The sequence below is a fragment of the Cupressus sempervirens genome, chromosome 7, assembly GCF_028749045.1.
Source record: "Cupressus sempervirens isolate cs-2001-9-10 chromosome 7, ASM2874904v1, whole genome shotgun sequence".
Lineage (NCBI taxonomy): Eukaryota > Viridiplantae > Streptophyta > Pinopsida > Cupressales > Cupressaceae > Cupressus > Cupressus sempervirens.
Window position 1 is genome coordinate 89,017,928 of NC_143124.1, and position 27,623 is coordinate 89,045,550.

The 27,623-nt window shown below is 34.2% G+C and overlaps 1 protein-coding gene across 3 annotated transcripts in view; it reads right to left on the reverse strand.

Moving 5' to 3' along the window:
• Positions 1–27,347, reverse strand: part of LOC149545630 (protein STRUBBELIG-RECEPTOR FAMILY 8-like) — a 34,970-nt gene extending 7,623 nt beyond the window's left edge. Inside the window, exons 1-13 of one of the 3 annotated variants that reach the window (XM_089790747.1) lie at positions 27,135–27,347; positions 26,070–26,275; positions 25,722–25,968; positions 24,873–25,002; positions 24,637–24,708; positions 24,436–24,501; positions 24,059–24,130; positions 23,852–23,923; positions 23,405–23,476; positions 23,227–23,292; positions 22,974–23,039; positions 22,469–22,851; positions 21,913–22,190 (exon numbers count right to left, since the gene is read on the reverse strand). In XM_089790747.1, the coding sequence (XP_089646873.1) occupies positions 21,913–22,190; positions 22,469–22,851; positions 22,974–23,039; positions 23,227–23,292; positions 23,405–23,476; positions 23,852–23,923; positions 24,059–24,130; positions 24,436–24,501; positions 24,637–24,708; positions 24,873–25,002; positions 25,722–25,821 (1,377 nt within the window). In that variant the 5' untranslated portion in view covers positions 25,822–25,968; positions 26,070–26,275; positions 27,135–27,347. Of the gene's footprint in view, positions 1–21,912; positions 22,191–22,468; positions 22,852–22,973; positions 23,040–23,226; positions 23,293–23,404; positions 23,477–23,851; positions 23,924–24,058; positions 24,131–24,435; positions 24,502–24,636; positions 24,709–24,872; positions 25,003–25,721; positions 25,969–26,069; positions 26,461–26,747; positions 26,961–27,134 lie in introns of those variants that run through there. The other 2 variants (XM_089790746.1, XM_089790749.1) reach the window with 2 other exon arrangements.
• Between the last annotated feature and the right edge of the window lie 276 nt (positions 27,348–27,623).

Genomic DNA, 27,623 nt, shown 5'->3' on the forward strand with positions numbered 1-27,623 from the left:
CATTGAACTTGGAGTGCATATTGCGTATATGAATAAAGTATTTGTTTTGTGTTATATCTTACTGTACTACATGCAATAAGTATCCGTTTACCCTGTACAGTAAACACTGGAACAAGGAAGTGTTATAAAGATTAATGCCGAATCTAATTAATAAAGATAGGAATAAGATAAAAGATAAGAATGAGATACACACAGCATGGGAAGTATTGATTTCAGCACAACAGGCAGAGTGCAAACAAAATTTATAGCAGCTTACCGATGGACACCAAGCAGGTGAAGGAGCACAGACGGAGAGAGTGCATTCACCTAGCAGATTGAGGAATGCCAAGGAATTGCTCGAATAAACTCGACAATGATTGAATTTGGTGGAAGAGACAAAGGAGGAGTTCCTTAACTTGTATACACCAAGGGTAGAGAAACCAAACAGAAGGGAAGTAACTTGCATGACTCAAAGTGTCGAAGGAGCACGAGCGTGGAGTGAACTCTTTGTTCCCGATACACCTGACGAACAAATACAGGCAAAGAATCAAACAACTTTGCTTGAAGAAGATCCCTTCAAACCGGGTTACACAATTGTCCACAGTAGGGCGATTGTCCGCAGCAGCGTGGTTGTGCAGAACAATGCGAGTGCTCAGAACAATGTGGTTGTGCAGAACAATGCAGGTGCTTAGAACAGCACGGGTACACAGCAAGTACCACTAACTCAAAAGAAAGTAGCAATGGCAGGACCGAAGGAAAAATTGCCGAAGTTTAATGGCAATGGGAGAGCTGATCCAATCAAAATTTGTAAAACATGTGAAACAATATGGACGGCGAACAATGTAACAGACTAGGATGATTGGGTCCGACACTTTCCGACGAACCTACGGGGTGTAGCAATTGACTGGCTTTCGAATGTCGATCCACAGAAATTAACATGGCCGAATGTAAAGAAAGAGTTCATAGCAGAGTTCCGGCTACTACGGGACGATAACGAAATTGTAGTAGAAATATATAGTACGAAACAAGGAAAGAATGAAATGATCTATGTATATGCTAGAACGCTGAAAGAGTTGGTGGAGAAGATGGAAAGCCAATCAGCCGACAGATTGAAAATATGATGGTTTGTAGAAGGACTACGACCAACACTCAAAAAGAAAATGAAAATCATACCTCCAACATCATACATAGATGCATATAATCGGATGATGGATCTGGAGAGCGAGTAGAAAACAAGCAAAAAGAAGAAAAAAAATTGTCTGACTTAGACGGTTCGTCTTCCGGAAGCAGCAGCAGCGATGAGGAGTAAAGCAAGAAAGTTCGCGCATTGCAGAAGGATATGCTACGAATGGAATTTAAAAATTTGAAGAATCCGGACTTAGTGAAAGGGGAATTGTGGTGTACGAAGTGTATGGAGGAAGGCCACGCGAAGGGCTCCTGCCCGAAGAAACAATTTTGCAATATCTACCAAATTACGGGACATTCCACAAAGGAATGCCCGTTCAATATGAAGACAAAGGGACATTAGCAAGTATTACTAACGCGGGAAGTGTCCACCACAAGAGAAAGAACGAACACAAATAATGATGCAACCTCAGGAGGATATTGTAATAATAACTAGAGCGAACGAGGCGATAACAATAATAATAATAAAAATGGGGGCCGAAGTCGGATACAGTACAACTCAAGTGGACGATCGATGATACAATGTCGCGCATGCAATCTCTAGGGGCACCTTGCCAAAGCCTGTACCACGAAGGAAAAACCACAGCTGTTATGTAAATGGTGTGGTCCGGGAGACCACAAGGATTCGGAATGCCCTAAGCAAGGGGTGAACTTCTTAGGCATTGGAACATGTCATGAGGAGACACTAGCTATGACTTGTGAGCAAGCAAAGTACCCAAATGCAAAGGAAAAAAAGAAAAGGTTGCACTAAGCACAAATATAATTGGAAAAACAAATGGAAGCCGAAAAAGTACAAACAAAAGACACTGTCGACACCTCGAAGAGGAACCTAGTAGAACAAAATATTATAAGGCTAGAAATGCAAATGGAAGTTCCTATGAAATTACATGACCTTCTTACAATGCCTCAGTTGCGAACGATGATACTGAATATGACACCACTCCTAAAAGCAATGGAAGAGACAAGAAAGGATGGCAGCGGAATGACTACAATAGACCCAATGCTACTGGCATTCACTATGGGAAGACCTCCGACAGTAGTAGAGATGGGTATCCTGGGAACCGTACTCACAGACACAATCGTCAACAGAGGGTCAGGAGTAAACATACTACCGAAGGATGTATGGAAAAAGTTGGGACAACCTACGTTGTGGCCACCTACATTTCAACTACTCACTGCCGACTAGCATGTAATCAAGCCTTTATGGACCCTGATGGCACAACCTATAACTATCGCCACACAACCATTCTTACTGGATTTTGTGATCATCCCGTTAAAAAGAAAATGGTATGACGCTATCCTCAGATGGGGCTGGTTGGTGCAGGCATGGGAGGAATATGAATGTAATGTGACGGAAAAAAATCTATCCTGTTATTGTTAGTCACAGTTAATGTATTCCATTTTGTTAATTTGTCTTGGACATTTTGTAATTGTCATCCGGAGATGACTTTACTTTTTGGGGGAGATGATGTTGTCGGTAAAAAATATTATAGCCAATAAGTAGAATTGTATCCGAAAGGGTGCATGACGGTTGAATCACCCCTTCGGGAAAGTATATGTACATCGTCTAAAGGGACTATTGGATCATCATCATCATAATTATCATTGTAAGCATTGTACTTGGAGTGCATATTGCGTATATGAATAATGTATTTGTTCTGTGTTATATCTTGCTGTACTACATGCGATAAGTATCCGTTTACCCTGTGCGGTAAACAAGAATTGTTTGAGTTTTATAGTAATTGATAAATACTTCAGCAGTCCCTTCTTTAGAGATAATTGAATCAAGCATGCATACTAAGTGCTAAAAATGTTTTCTATTATTTGCTCTCTTATATTTTGCACAAAATAGTGTTTGATCCTTCTTCAGCATGCTAGACATATGTTGTCAAGAACTGTTCCAGGGGATGGGGTACAAATTTTTGTATGGTGATTGAAGTGATTGGAGTATCATAAAAAAATGTTAATAAGTTTCGGTGCGTTTGAGTTTGTGTGAAATGAGAAGTTCCTAATTCAGTTGAACAAAGTTGGCGCTCTATATGAATTGTTGTTCACTTATGTAATCTAGGTTGGTGTGATAGAATTGTTGTCATTGACGTCAAAGGTGCATTAAGAAGTTGTAATAGCCATTGATATCAAAGATAGGAAAACCCAATGTTGACAATCATTAGAGGAGTTAATTAGTGCAACAAATGATTATATCAATTAACAAAACAAAGCTAGGTCACAATTATCTACAGCTATTGAGTGATTGAATGTGTTGGGTATAGTCGTAATTATGTTGAAAACATAATCTATGCTTAAGAACTGTCAAGTAGGTTGGAGATAAAATCAAGCATTGGTAATTTAGTGATCAACACTGTTAGATTATGGTGAGTAGATTCGCCATTCGTAGATTCGCCACTAAAGTTATGGCTAATTTATGGCCGACATGTTATAACCCTAAAGCGGTTTAATATTTGTATAAAAGGGCTTAGGGTTGGGGATTGTAATATAGTGATGCGAAATTGCTTCTTGAGGCGGTATTGAGCAGTAAGGGATTATGGATTGTAATCAGGTTGTAATTACTGGATTGTAATAAGAGCGGACTTGCTGTTTGGTGGACGTAGCCCAAGGATTGGGCAAACCACATTAAATCTTGGTGCCTTGTGTTCATTGTGCCTTGTGTTCATTTTTATGTGATCTATTATTTTTCTGTTATTGGTTATATTTGCATGTAGTTTTTATTTCTGTCCGTGGTTTTATCCTAACAAACACAATACAAATTATAATGACAACAATATATGGTCAGCATTCAAGACAAAGTTTGTGAATGAATAAAAAAGTGATAGCAATACATAACAAATATGAAGATACCTCAGCAGAACTGGAAAGGAAAAACATAATATACAGCAATACAAAGATATAAAAATAGAAAATCAATTGAAGACTAAAATAGAATTCTGGTGGGAAAACTTGTGCATAGAAAAGGAGGATACTCGGACATATATTCTTTCATAAGATACATTCAGAATAATAAGAAGCTGCACAGGTAATATAAGTGTCAATATCTACAACACAAATAATATAAGACAGTTTGTCGATGAAAAGCTCTGATAAACTACATGTAGTAATATCATTGTGGTCAAACTAATATCATCAATGATCAATACTTGGCATGAAGAAATAAATCAGTAGAAGGAGGATATGAAAAAAGTGAATTCAGATTATATTTGGAATAGAAGGAACAATTTATATAATCAATAGTTAAGAAGACAACATTCTAAGGTTCGAGCAACAGCAGATTAACGAGCACAAACAGAGCAAAAATTCCCCAACAGAATATATATACAAGGCTGGAATAATATGTTAATGGAGAATAACGTCAGTGATCACATATGAATCCCGATAAACATAGAGAAGGCTTGAGAAAATAATACATTTGTATTTGACACCATCTTCACCGTCAAGCGAAGGAAGAAAAGACATTCAAAATTCTGACAGTGATGGAGTTATCCAATATATTAAGTGGCGTTGAAGACATTGCCAATAATCACAAAAATATATCGTGACCCCTTTCAAAGTCAGGTGTGAGTCAGCTAGCAAAATCGCAGATACCAGGTCATTGAGCATGACACAACAATAATAAACAACGATGAAATTATCACCGTGATTCCAAGGCAACCACGAGAAACCACTTAAGCGATAACATAATCTATCATATATAGAAGGCGAGTCAGCGTTTGAGATAAAAAGGAGCTTGTGAATATCGGTGCCATTTGTCTATGGAATACAAAAATACTTGCAACAAATCACATGCCATCTCATCATAGGTTTCCAGTATACGTCAGGTGGAGCATGTCCCTAAGAGTTGTACAATCATGTTGGCTAAGTGAATAAATCATAATGCGTTCTACAGGAAAATATATCGATGGTGGTCCCAGTAGCGAGTCTTCATGTAAAGATGACGTTGTTTTGGATAAAAACATAAGGCGTATACTCTGGAATGACAGAACAGTCCCATGTCAGGTGTTTAAGGACCCCACGTCGAGCAATACCCTTACGTTTTGAGCAGTAAAAATGGTGTGATTGATTGAGGAAGGGACAGATGTGAAAAGATCATATCCAAAAGCAACAACCATTGAAGATATTGTAAATTATTAAGCAAACCCAACAACATTATTAGTTCCTGCCTAATGGATCTCTTCAATTTCTAAAACCAATTAATTTGTCCAATAAGATTTATTAATGGATCTCTTCAATTTCTAAAACCAATTAATTTGTCCAATAAGATTTCAAATAAGATTTCAGAATTATTTTGAGATCAAAATTTATTATAAAGTCCACATTTTCATCTTATTTAATGAAAAAACAAAATACCATTAAAGGCTCATGATGAAAAAAACCAATGAAAAAATTTATTTTCCTCCAACAAAAATACAACTATTTTTTGAACACTTCTATTAATGCAAGCATTAATTGTAACTTTATCTCTACTAATAAATGCATTAATTTCAATCTTATCTTTTCCACATTCGTGACAAATGGATAAACTTTTTTAAAAAAATAATAGTTTTAATTGATGTTTATTTTTTTCATTTGTAAAATGTTATTCAAATATAACATTTTAACTCTTTTAAATTGTCAAATTTTAAAAATTATTTTTTATATGCTTTAATTTCATATTTATTTTTATTTTAATTTATATATAGTTTAAATTAGAATTTAATTATTTTTATTTTTACATATCTAAACAAATGCTTTTAATAGATTTTCTTTTATTTTTTATTTTTATATATAATTTTATTAGATTATACATTAAAGGCTCATGATGAAAAAAAGCAATGAAAAAATTTATTTTCCTCCAACAAAAATACAAGTATTTTTTGAACACTTCTATTAATGCAAGCATTAATTGTAACTTTATCTCTATTAATAAATGCATTAATTTCAATCTTATCTTTTCCACATTCGTGACAAATGGATAAACTTTTTTTAAAAAATAATAGTTTTAATTGATGTTTATTTTTTTCATTTGTAAAATGTTATTCAAATATAACATTTTAACTCTTTTAAATTGTCAAATTTTAAAAATTATTTTTTATATGCTTTAATTTCATATTTATTTTTATTTTAATTTATATATAGTTTAAATTAGAATTTAATTATTTTTATTTTTACATATCTAAACAAATGCTTTTAATAGATTGTCTTTTATTTTTTATTTTTATATATAATTTTATTAGATTATACATTTATTTAACATATATAATTTTTATTATATTGATATTTTTATAAGTGTATTTTGTTTTTTTAAAGCATAAATATTATTTTTAAATTAATTTATGTTTATTTATTTTTATGCATTAGTCAAGAAGTAAATTTAATACCTTTGTTTTTTATCCCTTCTTCGATACCCGTTTGAGTGCTTCCCACGCTATTCTATAAAGTCAATTAAATGTTAAAATAATTGGTAAATTAGTAATTAGTCAATTTAAATAGAAATTATGCTTTATTTATTTATTAAATTGGTTTTCAAAAAATTCTCATGCATGTATTTTATATTTACATTACTAAAAAAAATACGAAGTTTGAAAAACTTTATTATGTCCACATCATGCAATAACTCTACTATAACAAAGTTCTCAAATTCTCACAGCTTCCAAGATTCTGAAGATTTGAAAATATTACATTAAATTGCATGTACAAAAAAATCTACTCGTGTGCATAAGTGTGACTTTAGTAATTAAAAAAATCTTCAGATTTCTAAAACTTTCCTGTTATTTTCAATTTTGTTGCTATTTTTACTACTTTTGCTCTTTAGAACATTTAATTAAGCAAAACTTATACATATCTTTTGAAGGAAGCAATTGAAAGTATAATATTCATATTTATTTTTAATTCAACCCTATTTTATGGTTATTATTTTTCTCACAATGCAAATTGAACAATCATAAATATATTCTTAGAAATTATAAAACTTCTAAACAAACATTTCATATCTCACAAACTCAACTTCATAGATCTCTAGACTACGACACATTTAATATCTTGAAATCATCAAATTCGGCAGGAACTTTGGCGCTTGCGCCTCTTGTTATAATTCTTAGTATTATGATATGAAACGATGTCATTATAATTAAAAATTATAATTGTGGGATATTCAAAAAGGCAGCTGTTCAAAATGGAAAGTCGTGACTTATATGGGTTGAAGGCAAAATAGAAAATAATTTTTTAAGATTAAAAAAATGAGAGCGAATACATATAAAATAAGTGTGTTGTGGAGAAGTAAGAAGCGGTGGAGATGAGAAGTAATTAAAACAAGAGAATAAATTAAATGGGGATAGTGTTAGTTATATATATATATATATATATATATATATATATATATATATATATATATATATATATATATATATATATATATATATATATATATATATATATATATATATATATATATAAGTTTGTGAAAATAATTAAAGAGACATTAAATAAGAAATATTGCTGCTCTCATAAAGGAGACACGGAGAAGGATATATTCAAATACAATTGTGGGAAATTTTGTAATCAAACTCGTGAATATTGTGGAAGAATATTACAGAGTTACAAAGACTGTAAGAAGATTGTGTTTACAGATTGGCGAAATAAATATAGCAGATGCAGTGAAGAGAAAGTATAAAGCATCCATCATCAGTTGCGTAAGCAACGTTGAAAAGGTGGAAAAGGAAGTTGTGTGCAATGAGTTGGTGCTTATGAAAACAACAGTGGGGGTTGGTGCTTCCAATAGGTTGGAGCTTGTAAAGTGTGGGAGTTGGAGCTTCCAATGAGTTGGTGCTCATAAAGATAGAGGTCATAGCATTTAGTACATTGGAGCCTACAAATCTTTGTAAAAGAAAAAGTTTAAATAAAAGTATTTATTGTATTGATATGTTTCTAGATTCGATTGTGTTAAGATTTTTACCATCAACGTTTCGAATCACACTACGTGATCCATCATCATGATGAAGAGCAAGAGATTCAAAACGTTGATGGTAAAAATCTTAACACAATCAAATCCAGAAACATATCAGTACAATATAATGGATTGTGGAAATTTGTTCTCTTTAAAGCATTTATTGTTGTGGTTTTCTCTCGCATTGCATTTCCACGTAAATCTTGTGTTATTGTGTTCATGTGTGTAACTGTTTATTTGAGCATTTGGAGTTAATTATTTGGATAAAAGTTTAAATTGGTAAATTTTTTAATATACTAATTCACCCGTGTGTGTAACTGTTCATTTGAGCATTTGGAGTTAATTATTTGGATAAAAGTTTAAATTGGTAAATTTTTTAATATACTAATTCACCCGCCACCCCCTCTCAGTATATTCGTGTGCTCTTCATGGTGCTTATTTGTTTAATGAAAGCTATTGATCTACCATGGCCTTTTACCCAAAACAGTTTTCCATGAGAAATTTGGTAATTTTTGTCTTGATGTTTTCTCTCTTTTCCATCTCTATTTTATGTGGTTGCATGTGTTTACAAGTTTTAGAATGTTGATTGACACCCCCCAAGTATTAGTTGGGGGCTCCTTCTGGAAAAAGAGCTTATATGATAGGAGGTGAATCCAAATTACACCCATAATATCATATTGATGAAGGAGGAGAAGTGGAATTTGACGAGGAGCAGATAAGTGCCCTAATTGAAATCAAGAGATTAAGAAAGAAGAATCATAACTTAAAGTTGCTGCTAGAAGAAGAGAATGAGATGAAAAAAGACATCTCAAGCTCTCGGAGAAGCACAAAAAATGATAGTTGATTTGAAGGTTCAGGTTAAAGAAGCAAAGAAATAGAAGAAGAAATTAGAAATCAGCTTAAACTCAAAGAAGAAAATTGTAGAAGACTTGAAGCATTGTTTTGCTTAGAAAGATAGATAAATATTTGTCACAATGGAACCATGGGAAGATAAATAAATAAAAATCCATATCCTTGGACTAGGTCATTGGCTCACGAAGATCATCTACTTCTGAAGAAGGTCAAAGCTCTAAATCTACAAAAGAAGAACAGCAGAAGAGCGACAGTTATAGGACAAAGAGTTCACCATCAAAAATCAGAAATGATGCTTTCAAAAGGTCTCCTATCTCAAGACAGGCACCTTATGAAGAAGTTTAATAATTCTTTCTTTTATGGTTATTGTTTCTCTTGCAATTATTTTGGACACAAGGCAGTCAACTGTAGAGTGTTAGTGAGAAATTATTTCTTTCTTATGAGTAGGAAATTCTTCAAGGAACTACGAAATTATATGTTATAAATGTAATAGCTTTGGAGACACTGCAAGTTTTGTTAAAAAAATCGCTTAGCAGAACATGAAGGTTGAAAAAGAGAACAAAGCAAAGGAGGTTGCTAAGGTTTGGAGGAAGAAAAAGGAAGTTTCAGTGGAATTCTTGACTGTGCAAACAGCCTTTCATGCACAAAATGAAAAATAAAATGGTACTAGAGACTAGACAAGTTTTACAATCTCAAAAAGGACTAATGGAGGTACAGTCAGATTTGGTGATAATGCATCTGCAAAAGTCAACGTTTAAGGTACAATTATTTTGGATGGTGGTGAGACTAAAGTTGAGAATGTTTTATATGTAGAAGATCTATAACATAATCTATTAAGTGAGTCAAATGCGAGATCAAGGACACAATTTAGTTTTCAATCCAAATTGTTGTTAAATCGGTACAGATGGTAAACATAATGCTGATGCAAGGAGGGCTACTAACAATTTGTAAATTCTTGATGATATCGAGGGAGAAGTTGGGAGTAATTTGACTCCATTTTTTAATTGCTCTTTTGACTCACGGGGAGTTTTCAGCCCCATTTCAGACATCCAAATGGGTATCAGTCATTGATGTCATAGGAAGAGTAGAAAATCAGGGGGAGGAACATTATATCAAAACAGTTTTGGTTTCAGATGAGGTGCCATCAATAACAATGGGGGAGATTGTTAAATATTTGCCATTGATGTCAAAGGTGAAGACAATAAAGGTATTGGTGAATAGATAAGAAGTTAGACACCGTTCTACAAGGAAAACATGATCATACTTGTTCCTGCTGGACACTGTGATTTATTGAAGCTGAGTGGTAATTTATTGAAAGTCAATATTGTATTATTCTTGGCGTGTTGTAGCTATTCTTGGTGTATGGCAGTTGCAGGTGTCTTTATACTCTGATAGCTTCAGAATTTGATTCTTGGCAGCTGCAGTTGTTCTGACAGTGTTGGTATATATTTGAAACCGATTCATTAATTTGTTTGTCCTTTTTTTGAGACATTTTGCATTAGAAAAGGGAAGTTTTTTTAATTCTGTGGTAATTGATAAATACTTCAGCAGTCCCTTAAAAATTATTTTTCAAGCATGCATGTTAAGTGCTGAAAATGTTTTCTGTTATTTGCTATCTTCTTTTTGGCATGGAATAATGTTCCGTAGTTCTTTTCAGCAAGCTAGAAATAACTTGTCAAGAACTGTTTCAGGGGATCGAGAGCATATTTTTTGTTTAGTGATTGAAGTGATTAGAGTATTATGAAAAATATTAGTAAGTCTCAATGCATTTGAGCTTGTGTTAAAACTGAAGGTGTTTCGAGGAAGTTTGGTGCACTAGAACCATCAACTTGCAGCGCAAAATCAACAACCACCTCAGGCTCTATGCTTTTAACAAAATTGCCTCAAGAATATCCACAACCAAAATGGCAAAGTATTCAATTTATTTCATGGATATAGAAGTTTTAATACACATAGAAATTCCAATATTATGCCTGTTCCAAAATAACGCTCCTCACACATCACTCTCTTAGGAGTGCTTCTAAATCTTCTTCCTTGTGCTCTGGTTCCATATTGTACTGAAATTTATTGAACCGTGATCACCTAGAGTTTCAAAATAAATATAACATCAATAATGTTCATAAGGGTTTAGTAACTAGTTTTACAATGACTTGTGCAAATGCTTATAAAGCATTGCATCCCAATAACTTTCCCAAGCTACCTAAACTTCCCATGGAGAACTAATCCCCAACAAATAAATATTTTAATGTTAAAACTTACAACTAAGTCACTAAGTTGAATTTATTACAGTACGTAGATCTTTCCAACATATTCAGAGCATCAATACTCTCAGGTCGCCTGGACACCACAAGTAGCAGCCTTGCAAGATCAATTCCTAATTACAGATTAAGGAATCTTTTGTCAACAATCATTCTTTGTTAAAGCTATTTATGGCAAGGGATTCATTCATTAAAGAGCAGCAAACAGAATATAGTCAATTTTGGTGTTTTTAGCAGAACTACCATGGAATTCTGGTTTTCTGAAGACCTTTTAGAGGGCATTTGAAAGTTATCTCTTCTAGGCACCTGATTCCAAGGAACTTAATGGGAGGCTACAGACTGAAAATCATTTGACTCATCTCAAACACTGAATAAATTTGAGAAACAGGGTAGGTCCTGGGATAAAATAGAATCAAATGATACCTTATTCTCGACGATGAGGATGTTGACCATTGTCTAGGGGGATTGGAATTCCTTGTGCATATAGCTGTCGGGGCGGGGCTGAAGGTGGTTTTTCATTAGCAGCCAACTCTATAACAGCTTATTCTTTGACATGAATTGACTGCAATGCATTTTAATATTCCCTTGCTCCACCTTCATGCTCATAAATCAATCAACTGCTTACTTTCTTTTTTAAAATCTAATCCTCTAAATCTGAAGGTACTTATTTTCTGCATTTCATTCTTTTGTATTTTAAACTCACCCCCTATCTTATTCAAGCATTCAAGCTTGCCATTGTTTCAAAGACTTGGCAGCAAAACAAATCAATGTGCATTCAGCTACCCTATCTGGATTTTATTGATTGATCTTATGGACTTCAATAGATCACAGAGATCAGTTGGTGGGAATATAAGTTTGCTGCCAAAATCAATTTATGGAATGGATGATTAGCATGCTTAACAGATTTTTGACAGGATGGGTGTATCAGAGATCGTCTGAGTTCTCATCCACCCTAATCAATAAGAAATGTTTGAACTTTGAGCTTCTTTGTGCTGTATACACTCCCTGTAGTTTCATTTTCATCAATAGAAGATGTAAAGAAAACATCCTCAGAAGCATCTGGAGAGGCATGTTTGCTTGGAAGAATTTTGGATTTTCTATACATTTAACTGAAAGAAGCTATCAGATTATGGTACACTTACTAGAGCTCAATAAAGCTGTCTGAAAATTTATTTTCATTGCTTGAAGGGAACATATAAAAGTACATTGTTACTAACTAGGGACCAGGTGCAGAATGTAGGGAATTGGTTTATTGCAGAAAGAAGGATCTAGTGGCAAGAAGGATCTAGTGGCAGAAGTCTTTAATAACCCCTATGTTATTATAAAATTGAAAAAAAAAGAGAAACATGTTGGGTGTTCTTCAATTTTCAGAATACATATTAACGATGATTGTTGGATATAATTGTCATTCTTATGGAAAGATCAAGCAAGAGGATCATGTATGAAACTTGGACTAGTAATGAGACTTTAGTCGGTTTTGTTATAAGCCGTAATATTTAAGAGAAAGTTATCGAGCTACAAGGCTATTACCAACTTTGTCAATAATTATTTTTTTCATATCAAAATCTTTGACATCAACAATGAACCCAAGGAACAAATGTTATCTATTTCCCTTGATAGTGTGCACATACACAACTTTCAAGGTGTAATGCACCTTCCCAAAGATGAACCAAAAAGCTACCACTACTTGGAAGATAACTCACAAGAAGTTTGCAGATACTTTTGGCCAGGCCAAATGAGTAAGTGACCAAGGATTCATTTTGGTATAGAATTGACTGCAGATAAATCAGGGTAATATTGAGAAAAAGTAAAGAGGGATTAGAAAATGGCATTACTGTGATCTGCCTTTCATGAAAACTTACAATTGTATTTTGTCCCTTCCAAATCCTCTCCTCCCTTACATGCTATACAAACCAGAGACCACACTTCAAGGTTCATTTGTTGAGTACAAAAAAAATACTGTTTAAAATGAACCCATTAACAACCTGTAACACAAATTACTGCTTAAAAAGAAACCCTTGTAGACAGTTTGACCTTCATACGCAATGCAATTGAACTTTTATTTAATTTCTGCAGCTCCTTCTATTATAAACATGGTCCTCTATTTTTCCCACTAGTCCTTTTTGGCTGTGACCAGAACTGAATTTCCCTTCTGTCCGGATTTTCATTTTCTTTTCAGCGATAAAAGTTTCTCTCAAGAGATGAGCTTCCTTGGGAGACATAACTGATCTGAGCATCAGCACAACTACACGATCATGTCTTACTGATCTTATTGTGTGATTTGGAAGGCTTCAGATTACATTCTCAATGTAAATAATAAAATATTCAAGAGGAACTTGTTTTGGAGTCATTGTATTGAAAATATTTTTCCAAAACTTCGTTAATTAATATAATGGAATCTGGTTAAGACTGGAAAGCTTTATTATAAGTATCCTACCATCACCAGCTAAAGAGACAAGGGCAAATATTTTGAAGAAAGCAAAGGACATGAGTTATGAAGCTAAGACTCTGATGTAATTCTATAGATGGTTGCATAATCCTTCCATTGTCGGATACAGCTAACTCTGGCAGGCAATGATCTCACCTTGGTTAAGAGGGCACAAACACTAAAAGACAATGTGACATTAGAATGAGAGAATGAGCAAACTACAGAGCTGATAGGAGTGCAGGTAGATAAGAGAAGATGAATTTGGAACAGGAGAGATGTAAGTCAGAGAAGTTGCGCAGAAAATTGCATCCATGCCACATTGTATCGGATATGGGGATATGCATGCCCATTTAGGGGAGAAGGGGTATCCAATTACTCTGCTTTAACCACCAAAGACATAAACCTAACATTGGGTTCACTTGACCTTATATCTAATGTTTTATTGGATTCGTGATTCAGTAAATAAGGTAAAAACAGTTATTGATAAAGCAAATGCTGATCCCAAAAAACCAAGAAATAATTCAATTTCCAAAATTATTTTGAGGGTGAGATTGCTGTGTCTTTTATGCATGGCCCCATACTATGGTAATTGTAATTCAATTCTACTTTTCCAACCTCCAATGTAAAAACTTATTTCATTGAATATTCTTGGTTGTTTTTTGTTCCACAACCAAACTACTACAAGTTCCTTGGGATGAGGACACATCTTCAAGCTAGGGATATCTCACCACTGAAACATCAAACGGATTTGGTTCAATGACTTACATAACTGATACATGCAGAGCTTGCCAACAGCATCCCTGGACCCTAACAATCCTAAAGCCTAGTTGATCAGGGGTGTTAGCACACGCAAATCTGTACCAGGCAGAGCAGGGAGCACAATGAGAGCATATGCTTTTACTTGCCATGCATTCACCCAATTCACAAGAACTTTGTGAACTTTCTTCCTGCCATGTCCCCTTTTTTTAGATTAAAATAACTAATAATATTTTTCAAAGTTGAGCCAGGTCACTTTTATTATAAGACAACTTAATGATATTATTTTAATAAATTTAAAAATAAAGGGTTTTTTAAAATAAATATATCAAAAGTATTTTCAGTACTTGGAGGGAAAAAATAAAGTAATGGAGGGCCCAAAAAAGGCAAATATAAAAGCTTAAAAAGTGCACTTTTCCTCATTTCATCATCACTCAACGTATCCTTTGCATCCATTTTTCAGATTTGGGCAATTTGTTCAATCCAGTCCATCCAAGTACAAAACTCCTTGAATTAATCAGGATTTGAGAGAACAAAAACAACCTTGGATTCCACATTTGGGATCAAGAACAAAAACCCTTGCCTCCAATCTTAGGTGATTCCATCTAGGAATTACAACTGTGCCCTCAATCTGCTATACTGGCGCTACAGTGTTTTATGCAAGCAAATATCATTGTCTAATTGGCAAATTGCCAAAGCATAATTGAAGGTTTATATATTGGTTTTTGGGTTTTTGGTGAATTTTTGAGCATCATATAGAGCTAGATCTGAGTTGCTTGAGTCAACTCTAACTGAACGTCACTTTAAGAGAGAAAAATTCAGTCATTCTGGGTATTTGATCAGTCTGATCAGCTGCTAGTTACATTATTTCAGTCATCAAGCATCAGCAACCAGCCTTTGGAGTGAAAGCACCTTCATTTCTAGAAGGATACCAATCAGATCTGGGTATTTTGCTGATCATCTTCCTTTATCATGTAGTGTCCCAATCTTGAACTTTTCGTAATTTTGCTTTAAATATATATGCCACATTCACAATAGCACTCACAAATAATATTATAATTGATATACATTTCAGTTTCAAAATTTATAATATTACTCTGAAAAATATAAGCCTATTTTTTCATATCTGCTGTAATCTTCTTGCAATTTCCAACTATTTTATTTGTACAAATGTTTTAAAATATTCTTGCTAAAGTTAAGGATTTTCTTCCACTAACTTGATGAAGAAAATATGGGTTTTTGTCCTCAAATTTCTGATCTATGGGGGATATTTTTCCTCGAAGATTGTTGAATCATTGATTCATACTGTTGATGTGGTTTTTTTTACCACTTAAACATGCAGAATATATCCTCCTGAACAAGGAAACTTCAAATGCTAAACAATTCGGCAAATGTGTGATCACATGAAGCAACCCCAAGGTTTACAATGCATACATGCAACTTTGTGTCAGACAATTCAATGATTTGATATGCTGGTTCTCACAATGGCACAAACTCTAATCCACCTAGATTTAATTCACTTATTTTCCTCAAAGGCTGGAACTTGGAACACTAACTTGAATTCAAATAAATGACAAAAGAAATGAAGGGTTTAGAAATATCGCAGCTGTTTCTAAGGACAAGGATATCAATGGATGATGCTTAGATGAGTGAATACTTCTAACTAAGCTATGCTTCACCCAATAAAATCCTAGTTTTTGGGTTTGTGCCTAGGAGTCTGGATTCGGTTCCGCGTCTGATTTGGATTCGGATTTTTGCTGATCCAGGCAGGTCCTTGTTTTACACTATGGATCTGTCCAAATCCGCGAGCCCACGAATTCAGATGGATCCATAGTGTAAAACAAGGAGCCTGCCCGGATCGACACGAATCCGCACAAATCCTTGAGGATTCAACACATATCCACAGGCAGGCCTAGGTTTTAAGATTCATAGATTCATACTATGAAATGATTTAGTTTTAGAATTATGTATATCTCTTATTTTTTAAAATATATAATGCAACGTATATATATATATAATGCACGCGCACGCGCGCACACACATATTTATATGTATATATACATGAATCCATAAGAATCATAATGGGAAAAAAATCACAAATACACGGATCCGATTTGAATGACCAAATCGGATTCAAATCCCAAATTGGCAACTAAGAAGAAAACTACTACACAAAGATGATGTAATCTCCAAAGGTAATGAAAGATTTTCACATTGTCACCATTCATCTAAATACCCAATATTGGCGCATCCAAATGAACATTGACAATCAAACTTAATTAAGTCGAAACTAACCTTACACTATGACTTGCAATCAACAAGTAACAAACATGAAATTCATCATACATCTTAGCATTTCTCCATTTCAATTGATGGACTTTAACTAAAACTTGAAATAATCCTAGCACACACAAGGATCCGTCATATCTTCACTAGAAATTGTATATTAACTTTGACATAAGCTTGGCAACAATTTCTTGTCTCCTCCTAGTGCTACTCTATTCTACCATCTACTGAATAACTCCTTACAAATGAGAAGGCCGAGCCTTTTATAGACCTCTTAAATAGAATGAAGTACCCAAATTGATATGAAACCAACAGCCAAGATAATTCAATAAAACCCTAATTAGAGTTAGTTGTAACCTCAGTCACATGGTTCGAATTCGAATTCGAGTTCATGAATCATAAAATTCAGATGAAATTAGGCAAGGGTAAAAACTCGGAAAAAATTCAACATTAAATTTAACTTATATAAATTTATTATTTTCAAATATAAGTAATATATCCACAAAATAGTCAAAATTGTTTGACGTTGCTAAATAATTAAACTAAATAACTCAATATTATCAAAATAAAATAATATTATTACAAATAACAGTTTATATTAAATATCATAAAATTCAGATGAAGTTCAAAAAGGTTAAAAATTCGCTGAAATTTGAACTTCATGGATGAAATTCAGCGAAGCCTATGGCTTAGGTTGCTACCATAGCATATATCATCCAATTTAAAAGTTACATAGTTTTGAAATCCATATCCTTTTAAGGATGAACCAATGAGAAAATTGTGTGAAATATTACATTAAATGTACTCCACATGTCCACTTGTGGGATGAATTTGATTGGATGACCTTCGACGTGTTGACTTCAAATTGCTTGATTGGTTAAAGATGAGCGGGCCTGCCTCAGCTTGTATGTCTTGTAAACTTCATCACTTCATCACAAAGAAGAGATGTCTCTTGATACTCAACAATCAACATTTTTAAGCCTTCAATTGATTGTGATGACTCGTATTCCCAAATTGCTTCACCTTGTCTATTCCATTTCACCTTTACAACTTCTTCATTTTGGAAATCTCCTTGAAATTGCTCCACTTCTGCAAAATTTGCATTTAATTATGTTTGATCTACACTTGAATTTGATTTTGGATTGTACTTGGATAAGGTTTGCCATCTTCGTTTATATGAGCATCTACCTCCAAGAGGTAACCAATGGTGGAGGTCCAACCCTAGAATCAATATATCTTTCCTTAGATCAGGTCGGCCAGCATGTTCCTACAATTTTACCTTGCTTAAAAGGTATAAGGTTTTGCACTCAACCTGAAGCCCATCTCACACATTCACATCCAAAGAATAATTCTACTCTTACATAACGTATCGCTTCTCTGATATTCACACTTCTACTTCTGATTTTTGCATTACCTCCTTTTATCTAGGGCGGAATTTCAACACTAGGTCAGACTTCAGAAGGCAAGCTGGAAATTGCTCTAATTACTTAGGTCAGAAATCCACTAACAATATGGAAATGGTATTTGAAATGCTGGGCAGATTTTCTTCGTCAAGCTGGAAATGCAATTTTCAAATTTCAAATTTAATAGACACCTTTAATGTGGGTGTAAATGCTAATAGGAATCTCCAAAACCCAAAATGCTAGGTTGGAAATACACCAAGGAGCTGGAAATCGTCTTCGAATTGCTCCAATTACTTGGATTGGAAATTAGCAAGGGAGCAGGAAATGATTTCAAAATTGCTCAAACACTAGGTCGGATTTCAGCAAGGGGGCTAGAAATTGTTTTAAAGAACTCAAATTGCATGATTCCCTTAGGTTGTAAATTTACCTAGGAGCAGGAAATGCAGTAGAGGAGTTGGACTTCCAGCCTAAAGTTAGAAATGAACAAAGTGAAATCACCTGTCTAAATTAACGTTTTAACTTGCTCCTCCATTGCACTATATTCTTATAATTGATCATCAAAATTTTGTCCCATGACTTTGTCAACATTGGATTCCTTTCTTCTCTCCAGTTGAGATTTTATTTTATTTTTTATCTTTGAAATGCCCTTATTTTTCAAGGTCATGTTTGGGAAGAGGAGCTGTAAATGGCTAAGGTGTAGGTCAAATTTCCAGCTTGGAGCTGAAAATGAGCAATTTAGATTTACCACTTCATCACTCAAAAATTGATCTTTAAAACCCATCCAACTTCGGATCAAAATCCATCATTTTCAATGCCTCTTTCGCTTTGAATTGGGTTTCAATTTGACTTGGCCATTTTTACCTCAAAGAATCATGCCTTTTTCAGGTCGGTATTTCAGCATTGAGCTGGAAATGGTGTAAAAAGAGATGAGGTCTAGCTTGGAGCTGGAAATGAGCAAAGAAAAAGATTGAATTTCCCAACACAAGTTGGAAATGAATGCCAAGGGGGGTCATAAATTAGAAGAGAAGCTGAAAATGCTCCATAAATTGACCAAATTTAGCCAAGTGAGCTTAGAAATACAAAAGGTTTTGGTGTAAGACATGCATTTGTCAAGAACTTAACTTGATTTTCAATTGATTGCGCACAAATCACTAAGGATTTTCTTGTTTTGTATTAGATTCTCAAGCACTTTATCCTTCAGGTTCCTTAACATTTGCATATTCCTAAGCCACTTGACTTACAAGCTTAAGAAATCTTTATCACTTTCACAACTTGCTCATGTTATCAACTTGACTTGATCTAATTTCCACTTAACACCATTTCACAACACCTTACATAAAGATATTTTTGCACCTTTACCCTCGATTCTAACTTTGCAATTGCAAATTTATTCCTCACCCTTGTACCTTTACAATTGGGATTTAATCCTCAAACAATTCTTCATTCAACATCTCAAGCCAGGAATTTTGAGTCAACTCGCCCATTCTTAGGAGACTAAGAAACCAAAAATGTTGCCAACCTAAGGGCACCTAGGCCAAACACTCAACAACTAAGAAAAAAGTAGGGGTCCTTATTGCAATGGGGTCATGTATGTTGACCCATTCTCAGAAGACTTAAGAAACCAAAAATGTTGCCAACCTAAGGACACCTAGGCCAAACACTCAACAACTAAGAAAAAAGTAGGGGTCCTTATTGCAATGGGGGCATTTATGTTTACAACATAACACATACTCCATGAAGGAAAACATAACAATTATCCCTGCTCAATAAACTTTTCCTTCTCCTTGGTTTCTCTTCTTACATACCCCTTTAAATCCTATAGTCTTTGTTTTGGGTTTTAAATAATTGCTGGGCTGAGAATAAGCCCCATTACCTGTCTGCCATCCTTTATTTTTTAAATATAAAAATGTCTGAATCACTATCGCCTCTCTAATATCTTCAATTTACTACCTGCAATGGAATTCATGGGCATAATATTAATGGTAATGTTTAGGCAGGGATATGACAGCTTGCTGGACTTTAATCATTGACAGTGCCCAGAATTTGAACCCCAATAACATGGTCACGGCAGATTATACATATTTCTTGTGCACAAATTACTTCACTAGGGGTGCCGATCAGTGGTTGTGAGAATAAAGGGTATATAACAGGGGATTAGGGGACACCACTCACTTATGTCACTACTCCATATTCAACACATATCCATCCGAGTGGTTGCAGCATACAAGCCAAGATTTTTTTTCAGATCCGTGAAGCATAGACAGTTAATTGTTTGCAATCAGTAGAGTTTGTTTATTGCTGATTATATACAAGTTACAGATTCTACTGATAACAAGTTACAGATTCTACTGATAACAAATTGCTTTTATCTCAATATGTCTGGGGCTGTACATTTGTCATGAAACAATAATAAATTACTTATTCTTTAAGTTGTTAAACTTCTCACAGAATCAATAGATTATGCACAATGATCTGCTCTGCATATTGGTAATTGATGGAACTTGGAAGTTGGAAGCATACTGCACCTATTCACATTTCTTATTTTTCAGGTTTGGAATTATGTAAATTTCATGTGAAAGGTTTATGCTGGGGATCAGTTCATGTAAAGTAATTTTGGCTTCAAATAATCAAAAAACACAGAATAATTCAAATAAATCAAATCCTTGTTTGGGAAAATTACACTTGTACAATTCCCTATGCACTTTCAGATCTGAATCTGTAATGTTTATAACTTTATTATAAGAAACAAAACTGCAGAAAATTATATGGTGAAGTTAAACAAAAGCAGTATTCTACCCATTCATTTTATGAGAATCTAATAGGCATTGCTGATAAATTTGTGATACACTACCATCAATGGAATAACTTTCCATATGGACAAGAATAAGACTGGAATATGTGGCCAGCTTTGTATGATAGCTCAAAAAGGCTCTGGGTACGCTCAAAATTGTCATCACAGGAACATGACAACAAAGATGATGCAGAATATACAGATTGCACACTGGTTTTTGTTATTCTCATTCTACCACCAAAACAAGTAATAAAGATAGAGCTGACTTGAAAATTACGAGGTTTTCAGGAAAAATGCACAGAAACGGAAATGATTTTTGACATATTGGAAGATTGTGTTGTATTTCAGTACTCCTCAGCAGTTCAGAGACATCAGACATGATTAATGACCATTAGCTCCAAATACTTCATAGAAGAAGCCTGTATAGCATGTTATTATTTGTGAGAATCCTATCAGGATTCATCTATGCCATTTTTTTGAGTCAAACTCATTGACCCATGTTTAATGAGTAGTGGTTCACAAGAGTCCATCTCTCATGAGAATGAGTGGAACACTTATCAAATGGTATTGTTTCTCAATAAATATATTAATTTTAATTTTGAAGCTAGACTTGATCCCATAGAAATGCAGCAAAAGTTTCTTAAATTGATTATGTCAGCAGAAGATAGTCTAGAGCAATAAATTGGAAAAACTTCAGTCTATGGACATGGCTTTGGGCAACATACATGGATACTTTTTGTCAACAAGCGAATTATGAACAGCTTTTGTGTTCTTCTAAAATTTACATCATTTTTCCATTTTATCTAGTTTCCACAGAAACAGTGGTGAAGTATATAGTTAATACAGGATTGAATAACTAAAAGAGTTAACAGGTTTCCCTAAGTAACAGAAAGATTGCAGTACAAAATATTCCTGTAATAAGTCAGTCAGATTTACTAAAAAAAATCTAAATACAATATGTCAATCAATATAATTTGTAAATTTTCCTTAATACGCCAAAAACTACAATGCTTCAAAATGGTGGACAAAAATGAAATTACCTTTCCATCAGGAAGTTCTGCTCTATAAACTTGACACATAGAACCTTCTCCAATCAGATTTTCCTGACCAAAGCTATTTGTGGACTGTTGCAAGGCGGCAACACTGTAGGCAGTTGTGGCTATTGCAGCTCTAGAATTAGGGCGTCTGAATGGCATTTTGTGTGCTGGTGATGATACAGACATGTTTGCAGGCACTTTGTATTTTTCAATTGGAGGGGGCTTTACATTCACATCTGGCACCAATGTGATTGCTTTCTCCTCCGATCTTTCATCCTGACCTGTTTTCACAATTTCAATTAGAAAATAGTGAAGCAAAATATATTTTTCTACAAATTCAAACTAAGTAGTGCTAATTCATCTATGTATATGTATGCTTTCCGTTGTAAATAGTTTTGGAACTAGGGATCATACATGTTGGAACTTATTAAGAGGAAATACAAAGCACAAATTTGTCATTTTAAATTTAAATTTTAATAGTTACCATTAAGTATAGTTTCAACAGATATCAGTAAGAAAGTTGTATGTGCTAACCTGGATAAATGTGCAAAGTGCTTACCATTAGAACTTGGAGTCATGGGCCCAGTCCAAGAAGATTTGTTCTTTAATTCATTCTCCACATCTTGATATGATAACTTGTCCTCATGCTTTCTCTTCTTTCCCTTACCCATGTATTTCTTTCCTGGACCTGACCTTTGATCATGCTTTCTCATTACAAAGAACATAATCATCAGCACAACTACAATTGCAGTTAAGAGTCCTGCTACTGCAATCGCAGCAATCCTTCCATTTGTTAGATATTTTTTACTTTTATCATGCTGAGAATCCTTCGCTGGTGAAGAGCCATTCCCTGGTCGACTTGAGGACAATGGGGAACCAGGGTGGGGGGTAGGACGAGATGCTGGAGAAGCTGGAGATGTATTAAATTGATTGCCAGTAGCCCTGCCAGAAGGAGGATAACAATGACTATATGTCCAGAATAACTAAATTCTGGATTTGATATAAGTAATATGCACATCAATTCAACTTTTAGAATCAGTACCTAAGATCTTCCATGTACTTACTTGAAGTTTGGAATCGTCAATAACTTTGGAGGAATCTGTCCACTAAAAAGATTATTCTCTATGTTTCTGTTGAAATTTAAAAGTAAATCCCTTTTAGTCAAGTGTGTATCGTTGCTGACCAAAAGATTCTAGAAGATCCTTTCTAGCAAACTGTCCTCAACCTTATAAATTCAGAAAGCTTGACTCAATAACAGAAGTGTAAACACAATGCTTGTTCATAAAATACAGATAAAGCAATGGGAAACAAAATTACAAATCTTTTAGATTTAAACTGGCTAATGTATCAACAGTGCCACTCAGCTGGTTATTCTGCAAATGCCTGCAAGCAACATAACAAAGTTCAGAATAATTCAAACACCTGCATTCACCAACAAAGATAGCTTATCAAACAATTTTTCTCTACATTCACCAATAAGATCCAAGAAACTTACAGAGAAGACAGACTTGTCAATGCACTCAAGGAAGCAGGTAGTTGACTGCTAAAATTGTTGGCAGAAAAATCTCTGCAAAAGCAAAGATATACACATAATCAACGAATGAATATCCAATGCATCAAGAATCAAGATGGATTCATTGGAAAACATATTGCCATTAATTTCTATATTATGCTGGGGTCAAATGAAGTTTTCTCTCTGCCATCTGGCTAATGATGTGTTTTATGAATGTAAGCATCTAGCTCTTCCATAAACATTTTGTGAATGACTGCCTTCAGTAAATAGCTTTCCTTTGTTTTTATCTAATAAAAACAAAAGAAAACATAATACGTCACTTGACAAGTGTAGCATGCATGTTGGCTATTTTGAAAATAAAACTAACAGATTAGAGATTTCTAATAGTATAAACAAAGAATTATTTATATACATGCCACACATACTCACAGATTAATTAATCCTGTTAGATCCTGAAATATGTCTGGAATTGTACCTGTTAAATGGTTGTTACCCAATAACCTTCAACAAATGCAGGTTCGCATAAGTTAGCCATACTAACTATATCATTACTTAGATAAAACAAATCTGAGAATAACGCTAAAAATTAGAAAAGACTATGAAAGGATGTGCTGAAATCTATCCATCAGTTCTTACAGATCAGAGAGTAATGTTAAAGTTGATAAAGAATATGGTAGGCTCCCACTGAATTGGTTACCAGAAAGCAACCTGCGATGTACTAAAACTTGTCACCTCAATTCTAGTTGAAATTAGGTGTTCAAATGAAACAGTAATCTTTTAAGTATGCATGGATCAACAAACATTCATTAAGCATAGAACAAAAGCCAAAGAATCATTTAAATTCATTTTTTGTGTCCATACAAGAAATAACAGATAAACTATACTCCACAATTTCAATGGTGAATAGACTTGATGTTTTCAAGAAACGTCTCAGTATCCTCAGACCTCAATTTCAATAAGGATTAATATTAATGCTTTGCAGAACAAAATTGGACTATTTCCAAGAAGCTTACAGGCGTTGCAGGTGAGGTGGAAGCTGAAATGGAATGACATCTCCTATATGGTTATTTTGAAGATCTCTGCATTAAGGACCAGAGTACTGTCAACCTTACAACTATTATAGATTCAAATACTCCCTTCTATAAAATTGCATTTTTTCCACTTAATCTGAACAAAACATTGCAATAGGTTTAGGAAATTGCCCTTGTACTTACAAAATTATTAAAGATGTAAAATTCTGCAACCCATAGCCCAACTGTCCTCCCAGATTCAAATTGGGAAGAGTTCTGATTATCCAGTAAAATCAATCTCAGATTTAGGTGTAGCAAGGTTAGAATCCAACATTAATACTTGCAAATTACTCCAAACAAATGACAAATTTTTCCAGGACAGTAGATAACTATAATTCAATAAACCGATATACATCCACCGATATTGGAATAGAAAATACATTTCAGTGATGTTAGGTCCAACACATTGAACACCCTGCCAATTTTCACCACAAGGATCACCTGCACTTTGAACCCATCCTGTAAGGGGCGGGAATCCCAGATTCGTATACAGAACATTTATGGCATACACTGCGGAAAATAGCATAATATAAAGTCAGCCACAAGATCAATTTCACTAAAATTTGCAGAAATGTACAATTTCCTACATACAAAAAGCTTTTAAACTGATTCCAGCAAATGCAATAAAATTCAATTGAGAGACTAAATCTAAACCTCAGCTGTTACAAAGATCAAGACTTTAAAATGTGATTATTTATACAATTATAAAGCAACCTTGCCTAGAACAAATATTTGAACAATCATAGTACTTACCCTACCAAGATCAAAAACTTTGAAGCATATCTCCCACAAGCTTGGTGGTGGCTGAAGAAACCTAACCCAAACATGGTGTACATTGGCATTGATCACGTGCGGGATTATCCCAAAAATCAAATCACGAGTCAAGACAATTTAAGCTAACGTAATGTTGTATTTAGGTCTGGATGGACGAGGGGAAAGTAAGGCTTTTACAGCCCGTTCGGTTGTCTATTGTTTCGAAGCTTAAAAGTGGCAGTTTGGGTTGAAAATTTTCACAAACTAAGTCCAATCATGAAACTAATTCACTAAAATTGTCCAAACGGCTATAGTGTACTGGCAATGTGAGCTCTTCTACAGGCATGACCGAATTCGAATCCTTCTAATTTTGTACATAAAAACGAGATCCATATAATTTATAACAAAGCATGAAAGCAAGATCCTTATAATTGAAAGAGGCAATAAAGATATTGCAAATGTTGCCGATAGCCTACCATCTTGAAGGTCCGTAGAACCTTGCGTGAAGGAGAAATCTGCAGCCAGTATCAACGCCACCAAAGCAGCAAAATAATTATTTCGAGGAGTTTTCTTCATTGGATGCTGTATCAAATTCTCGTCTGAAATATCTTGAAGAACACCGTTATTCTCAAATTAAAACCAAGTACTCCTGTTATAACTGCAGGGCCTATCTATTATTAGCCAGATCCAAAAACCAGCTCCCCGACTAGGGTTTAAGTATAACTGCAATGCAATGAATCTTTTAAGCATTGACCATCAAGAGATTTTAAAATTACACAAAATAATGCTCCAAAGAGATTAAAATGCTTAGCTCCTGTACAAACCTTGAATAAAGCTTCAAAATAAAGCGACAATTACGGATTTAAAACGGACAAAAAGTCGATGGCTCTGCAAATGCAAGAATTCCCTTGAAAGTACAGAGTAATGTAGGAGAACTGAAAGCCGAGGAATAACTACGACTGCTAATTTACATTGGTTCTGTAAAGTAAACACCGTCGAATGTACGAATCCAAAAAATGTTCACTGCATACTACAGCAACAGCAAAAATTAACAGTTAATGCCAAACAAAAACTACTGTTTGTGGGTTGTGTAACACATTAAACTGAAAGATAAAGAAGAAGAAATTTTTCCCGTTAACTCAAAAAAATCCATGCTGACGAGTTTAAAGGTCAAAGAAAAAGTGTAGCTTTCTGCACTCTTGAGCATTAAACTAACGAGATTAAAGGCCGAAGCACATTATTCCTTAAACTGAAATAGAATTTTACCACAAAAATGAGCTTAAAAAAATCACTTCAAGTTTTGACAAGAAAGCAGCTGAGAGTATCGAATCCCAGCGCTTTCCTCAAATGAAAGTACTCTACGGAACAGTTTGCATTACATATTAGAGCAGAAAAGTGGAGAATCATTTTTTTTCAAAGCTTAAACAAATTAAGTTCGTAAAATCAAAATAAGTGCACGGACAAAGATGCATCAGATTTAACCACGAAAGCAGTTTACTGACAATTCGTAAGCTGTTCACAAAGCTTTAAACCACACATTCAACGGCTCTGACGCGTTTTTTACACGCCAATTGACGGGAACATGTGCACGCCGCAACGTTGAACAAGCGGTTTTTTGAAAAGACCAAATAACAAAACAAAACCTCTGCTTTTGACAGTCCAAAGCTCAAGAAACACTCACGCGAACAAAAAAAAAAATTATCCTATAAAGAAATGAATTACAGGTTGGCAAGGAGACGGGCCCTATCAGTTTGAAACACTTTTTACAGTTGCGTTTCCCACCAAAATAATTTTCCGCTAAAAGATAAGGATGAAGAAATAATTTTCCATTTATTACTAGAAAATTATTGTCGTTTCAGTGCTTTCCGTATCGCGTTGAAACGTTTTACCATTAATGTTGTGATGAAATTTTCTGCACCCCGTCCAAATCCAGTCAATTTTTTTCATTGCTTTTGAAGTCCAATCGATCCCGGGATCGAACTCGGGGTGTCCTTCTACTAGTGGACAAAATTTCCCTGGCTTAACGTTGTGCTTTTCCACGTCAGCGTTGTTTTTATGGGCTGTTTAACAATTATATTTTTCGTGATCTGCCCATATTATGTCGTCGTACAATATATTCGGTTGCTTAAATACTTTAGAAATTTCATTTCCTCACATGTTGAAGAAATCCCAAAGAATACAGTTTTTAAATTAAAAATCAATTATTTATCAGGTAAACTCAATTTGTTTTTATTTGTTTTTTACTTTAATAATGTGCAAGGTTTTGTTTGTTTTTATTCCAAAATTCATAAGAAATCTTTAAAACAAACTTTTTCTTTAAAAAACAAATATTTATTAAGTAAATCTAATTTTTCAATCTTAATAATGTGTAAGGTGTA